The sequence below is a fragment of the Populus euphratica genome, unplaced genomic scaffold, assembly GCF_000495115.2.
Source record: "Populus euphratica unplaced genomic scaffold, PopEup_1.0 scaffold141.1, whole genome shotgun sequence".
NCBI lineage: Eukaryota > Viridiplantae > Streptophyta > Magnoliopsida > Malpighiales > Salicaceae > Populus > Populus euphratica.
In genome coordinates, this window is record NW_011499971.1 from 386,084 (window position 1) to 395,871 (window position 9,788).

A 9,788-nucleotide genomic window follows, 5' to 3' on the forward strand; every position below is an offset into this window, starting at 1 on the left:
ATAAATATAACTTGGATGTCTTTCTAAAAATACTAAACATAAACTCTAGATTAAAAGTATAATCAAAGAAAAAAGTAGGGAGCTTAAAACATAAAAGAACAAGTTGAAAAATAAAGGTTAAGAAAAGTCTATAAAATCTAAAGAGAGAAAATAGTGCAGAAACACTTTTCTCATCCTTTTTTGTATAGAAAATTTTGGAGCTAAAATTGATAAAAAAAAAATTAAATTTTATGAATTAATTCATATCATTATCAACCTTAATTATCATCATCAAACAATATTATACTTGATGATTTTTAGCTTTAAATCTTAAATTTTTTAAAAAGAATGTTCAAGTTCATGGAAAAATGAAACTACCTAATCAAATTTTTATTCATGCTCTAAACAAACTAATAGGTTAGAAAAAAAAATAATTCTTCTTCCACCAAAAATTTATAAACCCAAACTCAAGACCAAGTAGATTAATAGCAAAAAATATTTATTTTATAATTCAAAAAATTATTTTATTTTTCAAATTTGACCCAAAAGCCTGAATCACACTTTCCTTATTTGAAATTAAAAAAAACTATTTAATCATATTAATTTTAAAATAAATAAAAAATTATTTGAAATCAATTTTTTATTCTTTATAATTTATTATAATCATACTAATTCTTCGTATAGATTATATTAAAAAAATAAATTTCTACAATTTTAACCTAAAAAATAAATAGACCCCATTTTTAATTTGATTTTAAATGTATTCATTAACCATGATTAAAACAAAATTCCAACACCTTCTTCTGTTTTTTTTTATGCACTAATAAATAGAAAAACGGTTAACCTTTCCGGTATCTTTTATCGAGTAGCTGTTCTGGAACACAATTCTAAGGAAGAACTGCCACTTAACCTTATAATTTATAGAGTCGAAGGTTACAAGCAAAATCCAACTACGAATATGAGCTCCAAGAACGACTTGCAGAAGCAATATAATGTTCGATGGGGAACCCGATTCGCAGAACCATAAACAACTAAGGGATGGATGGATGGATGAAATTGCACTAGAAGCAATTGTATGCACATGCAAGACACTAATTACATTAACACCATAGCTAAGAATGCTCTCAAGGTTTTGCAACAAACAGGACAACCCATACTGGATATTCTGGTTAGGAAAGTATACAATGTTTACATACATGCTGGGCTCCTTCACCTTTGTATGCAGCCAACTGAATCGATCTTCATGCCAAAGATGTAGACAGTGCCATCAACCACGTTGGTCTCGTACTCCCTGAAAGAAAATCGAGGGAGACAATGAGATCAACAAACCATGGTATATATTTTGTATACACAAATGCAACAGAAAATCTTACAATACACATCCTGGTAAAAGCAGATGTAACCAATCTAACTCCACTAACTCAATCTCCTAATCCTCCATTCTTGAGAATAGATAAAATATTTGAGAACATAACTACATTTCCTTCTAGTTTCAATCCATGTAATGACCAAATAATAATAAAACTATAACATCATTAACATTTAGAAATTGCATTTCAGGTTGGCTGACTAGAAATTCGACAGAAGACTGTCAGTATTTACAAAAAAAGGCCAGACCAGAAGGTCAGTATTCCAACCAGAGTTCCATGTAAACCCATAAATTATGTATCAACTCCTAAAGATGACAATTATGAATCTAAAGCTCAGTTTGATCACATGGTTAAGAATCACTTTCCTCAAATTTTATGATTTGCCGGAAGACATTTTCATGCATGGGCAAAGTAGGCTAAAACTCCGAGCAGAGTTCCATGCTACACTAAATTATTGGTCAACACCCAAACTGAACACCTCCAGCATCGGCCACAATTCTCAAAATCAGAAAAGCTAATGTCTGACCATGAAGTATCTAAATCTGGCAAGAACCACCAAAGCAGAATGATGAAACTTTTTTCTTTTTGGTGTTAATGCAATGAAGATGTATATCGTACCTCAGCTTGTGAAGAGATGATAGATTCCCTGTCAAAATCAAAGGGCCATTAATCTCCTGCAAAGTTGCCAAATGAAATACAGTGGTCCACAGAACATGAGTAGTCAGTGGAATACCTTGGCCTCTCTGACTTCGCAAGATGCTTAGACATTATAGATGCCTGCAACAAAACCCAACAATTATATTCCTAATATCATCAAACAATAAACAACAACAAAATGGCAGGATAATAATACTTCTAAACTTCTAGGTGTTTTAAGTGTAACGATATTATGTTCGAAATGAAAAGATGAAAAACATCTTGAAAGGTGTGATTCATCACCAAAAAATACAGTATTGTTATCAAAACAACTTCTAAACAAACGAGAGAACCTAGATGACAAAATTTTAGAGAAAATGCAATAAATATATTTGAACAGATAAGTCAAGGGAGGGGAGACAACAAAAAAATAAAAAAGAACAGAAAGAACTAGCGCAGCCTCAATGCATCCAGATAGCTTAGTAGTCAACAATAAGCTGCTTTAAACCCAAATCTGATTTTTTGCTTAATCAAACCCTTCAATGATAAACGAAAAATAACAGCAAATCAATTGTCTTATAGATCACTTAGCCTAAATAGCAACTAAACTAGAATGCTATAATTTATGATGTTTGAACAATGGCAAATACCTGCTCCTGGATTATGCTTCTTGCCTCAACAAGTTGAGCTTCGAGCTCTAGTTCTCTCTCAGTCGCTTCAGAAGTGACTTCTGCTCCTTTCTGTGCATCTTGTAGTTGAACCATACGCTCCTTCAAATTTACAGAAGTATAAATGTGTCAACAATTTGATGTGGCCAAGACTATGGATCAACTCCCAAAGTTACTACTTTATGAATCTAAAGATGAGAATGATCACATAGTTCAGATCCAGATGAAGTCTCAAATTTTGAGATTTATCAGAAATTAAAATATTCACTTGCTGGCAGAGTAGCTGGTCAATACTCCAACAAAGTAGAGATATAAATGAAAATACCTTTATGGAAGACATCTTGGTTCGGAGACTTTCTTCAATTTGATCTCTAGCCATGTGAAAAGGCAAGTCAAACACATCCTGTCAATTAGGAAGCATTTAATGATTACAGACAACATTAGACCCATTAAGTATAAACAAAAAAGCATCCTTTAAGGAGTTCTCATACCGTCCTCCCACCCAAGGGAGATTGTGAGGGGTCTGTTACAGGTCTCTCACTGGCAGGTGGAGATTGCTTGGATGACCCATTTGGTGCATTGAAGAAATCACGCATATCAACCTGTAAGCCAAGCATGCCAACTGAGGTTAGAATTTGTTGCCACAAGAAAAATCAAAGATTTTAGTACAACCCACTAATAATTGAAGACTTGATGACTAAACATATTGAAGCCATTTATTGTTGTCTAATTTTATATTTATTTTCTTCAAAGAGAGTTCTTCCTAATATCTTTATTTAGCTGAAATAAGAGATCCAGGGGCAAGCTGATTTTCAAAGTGATATAAACTTCATTTATTGCACCTGTGATCATAGATTCTAGCACTTGGAATTTCTGCTCTACAGACAAAGGATTAAGACTAAGGATATGGAAAAAATTTGGGAAATGAAGGGGGAAAAAAGGCTTACAGACACTAAGTTGATATGAAAAACTACTGTCAAACAAAATATACCAACCCATTCTCTAAAAAAATGTTATGACTTGAAAAACACAATTTTTACGATGCTCTAACTCACTCTACACCCACCAAAACAAGGAAGAAGCTAATGAAATAACAAAAATAGCATGCATAAAAACAGTGGCAGAGTGATGAAAATCTACCTGCATTGACCGCAGCAACGCCCTTAAATCATTATTCTCTGCCATTAACTCTTGATTTTTAGCCTCACAAGCATCCACCTGCCAATAGCATGTTGTCAAATACAACTCGCTAACATAATTGTTAAATAAGCCAGTCAACACACTTACAATTTTCTTGTAGAAATCATTATCAGCCTTCTTTCCATTCCATGTCCCACGCTGCCGCCCTTCTTTCTGTTTAGAGAATCAATCAGATAGGCGATATCATCTTTGCATCAGAAGAACTCAAAAATTATATCACATTGAAACAATGTACTAAATGAATTAGTACCTGAAGCAAATTCATTATCTCCATGCCTGATCGTGATTCCTTCTTTTTCTCCATTAACACTTGGTTTAGCCTCTCCTGCAAATAATTAAGAGAATTACCATTGCTGTTGTTGGTAACTTGTGTGCTCATGCAACCCTGCACAATTCTGTTTGCAAAAGAGATCCTACCTGCAACTTTATGTACTCTTTTTCTTTTTTCTTCATTTCATGTATTTGTTGAGTCCTCACTTGCTTTAGCAGCAACAATGCATCACATCAACAATACTCATCAAGTTCAGAACATTTTCCACTAATAGTAAGCAAGCAAAGAAACTTAAAGTGAGTTTAAAGCACACTAACCTGATTACCAATTACCATCCTTTGAAATTCATCACGTTCTTGTTGGAGCTTTTCAATTTGGGCCTTAAAAGCTGCTGTAGCTTTGGCTTCCTATTGATAAATTAGCACCACAAACATCAAAAATTGATCAATCATTCTAACTTGACATAATTTCATGTCATAAAACTAAAAAAGCCCTGACCGTTCTAGTTATTGTCGCTATCTCTCTATCTTTGGCCTGTAACTGCGACTCAAGCCTCTCAACCTTAGTTTCCAATCTCGATATATCTGATAGTAGTCTACAAAATGTAGAAACATAGATTTAAGCATCCAAATACCATACCAACACCATATAAACAATGAGAACTAAAATTAAGTCAAACAATTGAATGCTGAATGCAGCCCGTCAATCCACATAAAATTTACACATGTACTCAGAAAGTAAACTTAAAATTAATAAAGTGACTCTTCAGAAACTAACACCCCAAGTTTCTACCTCTGTCTCTGCTCACTGGCAGATTCTCTAAATTCAACGTCGCGCTGCCTCTGTTGAAGCAAAGAGTAAATGCAGTTGCAGGTTCGGGCGGTTGAAACCTAATCACAACAAATTTGACAAAAATCACATAGAATTTAACAAGAATAAAATGCGAACAAGAAAAAAGAAGTAAAACAGACCGGATCATTAGCGAAAAGATCAAGAGAGGCAGGGAAACCAAAGGTAACAAGAGTCTGATTCAAGTACTTTGCACAATGCTCCAGGTTATTCACATCAGCAAATGTATACTCTCTGCACAGTCAGAGCAAGCATGAGTGCGTGCGCATTTTGAAATCGATAAGAAACCCTAGAAATTAAAGCAAACTTACCCGATTGAGAAGGCAGATGCGGGAGAGGACTGCAACGAAAAGAGAGAGAGTCAAGAGATACATACAGGGAGTGAAAATGAAAGAGCATGAGAGAGAGAGAGAGATCGTACGCTGAGATCGAAGTCAGTATCAGAAGTTGGCATTGCTGCTGCTGCTTGCTTGAGAGAGAGAGAGAGGGAGAGAGGGAGAGAGTTACTGGATGAGGAGGAAGGGAGGAGTATAAACTATAAATTGTATGTGTCTTGTCTGAGTGATAGATCTGGCAAAGGGGAGTGGTGGGCAAATTTTTTGAAAATTGAGAATCACGGGCTCGTTTGGATTTCGGACTTTCTTTAAGAGGCTGAATCTTGTGCAACCGGATCTTTTTTATATAGGATGCCAGTGTTCTGTTTATGACATGGCGCTGATTTATTGGACAATTGTTTGTTCAATGGGTGAGTATGGTTGGACAATTTTTTGTTGGAAGACATGTGGAGGCAGTAATGGCACCATGATCCCTGTCAGCCAGCTTTCATCGTCACCTACTCACCCCTGTTAACAATTGAGATATTTTTATGTTCTTCGCATATATATTATTCTACTATTTTATGATTTTATTTTTATTTATAGATTATTTAAAAAAATTATATATAAATGAATTAATTTCAGCGTGTGTTAGATTAAAATATTTGAAAAGTATGAAATTAATTTTGAAAGTACTAAAATAAAAAAATATATCACGTTGACTTAATAAATCATTGGATGTTAAACATTTACTTTGCATTTTAATATTATGAAATTTTCACGTTTTTCCAACCACAATTACTATCATTATTACAATATTTTTTGTCAAAAAAATTATTTATTCAAATAACACCTATTTATATTGCATGGATGGATAAGATGGATGGGGTGAGCAGAAATTTTATCCAGAGCCCTGTTAAATCTTAATACAACAATAGTAACATTAGTGTCATACAATTTGTCTTATTTATTTATTTATATATAACATGAATAGAAATTAATAAAAAAAAAAATTATGAATTCCTTTTTGTTAGATAATGTTTTTCATTACTAACTAAATTTGTCCAACAAAATAATGTAAATATTATAATTATTTTCATCGGATGTAAAGTAAGATAATAGTAAAAATTATCTTAATAAAAAAAATTCAATTCAAGATTCAATTTATATTTATACAGCTGGATGACACATGCTTGCAAATGCAAATATCTCTATTAAATAATATTTGTTTATTGTACCAAGGAAAAACAGAAACAATAGAAATAAAGGAGACATGATATAAAATAGGATAATAAAAAAAATGTATTTGACAATGATGTATAAAATAAAATGATTATATATATATATATATATTATATTTAGTTATGATAAAAAAATATAAAAAAATTATTTTAAAATTAAAAGTTCAAGGCGAAATTAAATAACTTCAAGACTTAGGTACACAATTAAAAAGATGTTGAAGTTCGAGGGTTTAATTGAAAAAATCTAGACACATAGTTAAAAAAATTTCTAAAGATTAATGTTCGAGGGTTTAATTGAAAAAATCTAGATACATAGTTAAAAAAATTTCTAAAGATTAATACTAATTAGAGATGTTATTGATAAATAAAAAAAAGATAGAGACTAAAACTGACCTGAAAAGGTTAACATCCTAATTATCATGGGATAAAAAAATGATATTGTTTCATATTTAATAAAATAATGTGTTTCGAAGAAAAATGACATCATTGTACTTATACGTTAAACAACAAAAAAAGACCATATAACTTGTCATCTATTATTGTTCATTGCCTTCTTTATTGATTTCTCCTATTTTGAACTTGGAAAAAATTTGTTTGAGTAGCCATGTTAGCAGTCATAGTTGGACCAAACCTTCCCTAAACTTGTGTTAGTTGTGGGTGCCAGTAGTAAGATTTTATTTTTAAAAAAATTAATAATTATTATCAATTTTATTAGGATTTCTTCCAAACATTATATCAAGTTACATCATGTTCAAGTTATAAAAATTATATATATTGAAACTATCAGAGAACATTAGATTGAGAGAGACTAATCAAATTAGTAATTTATATCATAATAAATCTACTCGGTAGAGCTCTCATTTTAATTTTATTTACAGTTTAATAGATATGTATGATGCAATTATTACCATGTTTGAAAAAATGACACAGTAATGATCTTTTAACTTTATATGTTGAGAAGTTGGTGGTTGTTTAATTGTTATGAGATCCTTGAAATTTATATTCATCTTATGTTTGATGCATAAAATAATGAGGATTACTAATTTACTTTATCGAGTTTTACAGCAAAAATCTCTTAACATCTTAAATGCAATGGGTTTTACATCAATTACTAAAGTATTGCTTCGAACTTTGAGAAATGCTTGATTTGATTTTATCCTTGCACATATGCAATCTTTTTCACAAAATATTAAACTGGCATACATATGTGAATGCTTTATATAAAAAGACTATAGGTTATTCATATCAGCAACAAAAATCTGTGGTAGTTTACTAACACTATCATTATTGTATATTTAATCCAACAATAAATTTTCAACTATAAGAGTTCAATTCTAGATTTAGTGTGGGATAGTGGAACTTGTTATATTTATATTTGCTTTAGAACTTAAAGACAACTTTAAATTATTTAAAATTGATGTTATTTGCAAGTTTGTTAAGAAATTTTATCTTAAAGATTTTAATTAATAAAAGATGTATTATTTAAGAACTCTACTATATTATTAATGTCATTCATCATGAGATCTTTTAGAATATACCTACCATTCTTAAATTATATTAAAGATTAGTTAAGACAATAAATTATAACAATATTATTTGATTGACAGGTTATTTCATCTTATTTTGACTTTGCATATTTTTACTGTCACTTCAAAGCAAGCATTTTTAGCTATGAAGCATGTTAGGAGTTTCTAACAGATTATATAATATTAAATGAGAGTTTGCTAAAAGATAATAATTTAGATTCAATTATAAATAAATTATATTTCATAAAATATTAAATGGTGCAACTTTAACAGTGCAGTTTATTTTTTGTTTTTTAATTTTATATACTTTGAATTTTATTTTTTTATATTTTGTATTATATATTTAAACTGAAACTTTATTCTTAATTTGAAAAATTTATATTTATAAATTAATTGTTGGTCTTGGAAAAAATTTGTCATTGCTTAGTAGCCGGAGGGGGAAAAAACTCCTGGCTACGCCCTCGCTTTTGAAGAGGAGACGCCGCTGGGCAAATCCTTTTAACTTCAAGACTGCCGATCCCTCAGGTTTTGCCAGGTACAGGGTTGTTTATTCTCTTTTTATGTTTTTTTTATTGTGCCATCAACCCATGATCATGTTTTCTTTGGCACCATGTTTTGTTTTTTCTTTTTATGCTGAGACTATGAAGTGTGAACTGTAAAATAGCATGGACGGGATTGTAAGTTTCCCGGTGAAGGAAAGTTGGTAAGGGTTCACTGTCTTGTTTTTGTTTGTCAGCACGGTGGAGAAGCTTTAGATAGCTTTGGAAATACAAATCAATTCTTGTTTTTAAAATATTTATTATTTTTATTATAAATTAAATTTTTATATTTTATATTGTTTGGATGTGTTAATTTTAAAAATAAAAAAATTATTTTAATAGTAAAAAACATTTTAAAAAGCTACCTTACTTTCAAACTACCAAACTTTCAAGTAACAAGAGGAATCTTGGATTAAAAAAAAGGATATGTAAGTGCTCAAGCACTTTCTACCGAAAAGGAAGGAATCACTCTCACTTTTCAAGCAAAGTAATGCACCCAGCTGCTACATATCCTTCTTGTGCTGTGCGTTGATTTTCAAGACATGGGAAGCCCCATTTAACAGCGTTGGAGCAAGGGCCGATTGAGGGTGATTTTCCTTCTTTGGTCTTTTAAGCTGAACTCATGAGATTGCAAGATATGAAGTTCAATTAGACAAGTACATGTCCTTAAGTGAAAACGGGCTTCGTAAGCCAGTTTCTATGGGCTTGAGTTGATAAATAGCGTGCCTTAAACAAGGCCGAAGGTGGAGATGGGAAAGAAAATGCTTTCTGGACTTGTTTCCAGGCCCAGTTCTCGGAGTAGAAAAGATAAACCAGATTTGAAGAAATTCTCTCCTGGCTTAAGGAATGTTGTGTGAGCTGATTCTCATGTCGTGGTCTTCTGTTTTAATTCAGATTTCACAAGTGAATTGCATATAAGTTATATGTTTATTTATTTATTATAATAAACCACAATCCCTCTAATATTTTCACTAAAAATCAAGGACACGATAAATAAAGTTATATATATATATATAAGAACAAATAAGTTAATTACTGTATTTAGAGTAAGGGGAATCTTTGGATATTAAAACATATCATTTGCAAATCATATGATTTTATTTTTTTAGTCTCGATGGAGGGACGGATTGAATAAATATAATTTACTTAGAATTAAATAATACACTTGGAGATATAATAATAGTAACAACTCATA

At 31.3% G+C, this 9,788-nt stretch overlaps 1 protein-coding gene across 1 annotated transcript; it reads right to left on the reverse strand.

Annotated features, from left to right (window-relative positions):
* Nucleotides 1-867: 867 nt before the first annotated feature.
* LOC105139279 (Afadin/alpha-actinin-binding protein) lies at nt 868-5,613 on the reverse strand. Its single transcript, XM_011045658.1, has 16 exons — nt 5,395-5,613; nt 5,285-5,313; nt 5,096-5,207; nt 4,917-5,014; nt 4,623-4,719; nt 4,442-4,531; nt 4,271-4,333; nt 4,104-4,178; nt 3,941-4,006; nt 3,794-3,871; nt 3,145-3,255; nt 2,979-3,056; nt 2,636-2,755; nt 2,083-2,126; nt 1,968-1,995; nt 868-1,270 (listed from the first exon to the last, which is right to left on the reverse strand). The coding sequence occupies exons 1-16, from the start codon at nt 5,425-5,427 to the stop codon at nt 1,247-1,249; spliced, it is 1,146 nt and encodes a 381-aa protein (XP_011043960.1). The 5' UTR covers nt 5,428-5,613; the 3' UTR covers nt 868-1,246.
* Nucleotides 5,614-9,788: the final 4,175 nt, after the last annotated feature.

Coding starts and splice junctions, on each gene's coding strand:
- LOC105139279 (XM_011045658.1), bottom strand. CDS start 5,427: ATGCCAACTTCTGATACTGACTTCGATCTCAGC. Junction 3,872..3,940: donor ATGATTTCTACAAGAAAATT/GTAAGTGTGTTG, acceptor TGCTATTGGCAG/GTGGATGCTTGTGAGGCTAA. Junction 3,256..3,793: donor CGTTGCTGCGGTCAATGCAG/GTAGATTTTCAT, acceptor CTTGGCTTACAG/GTTGATATGCGTGATTTCTT.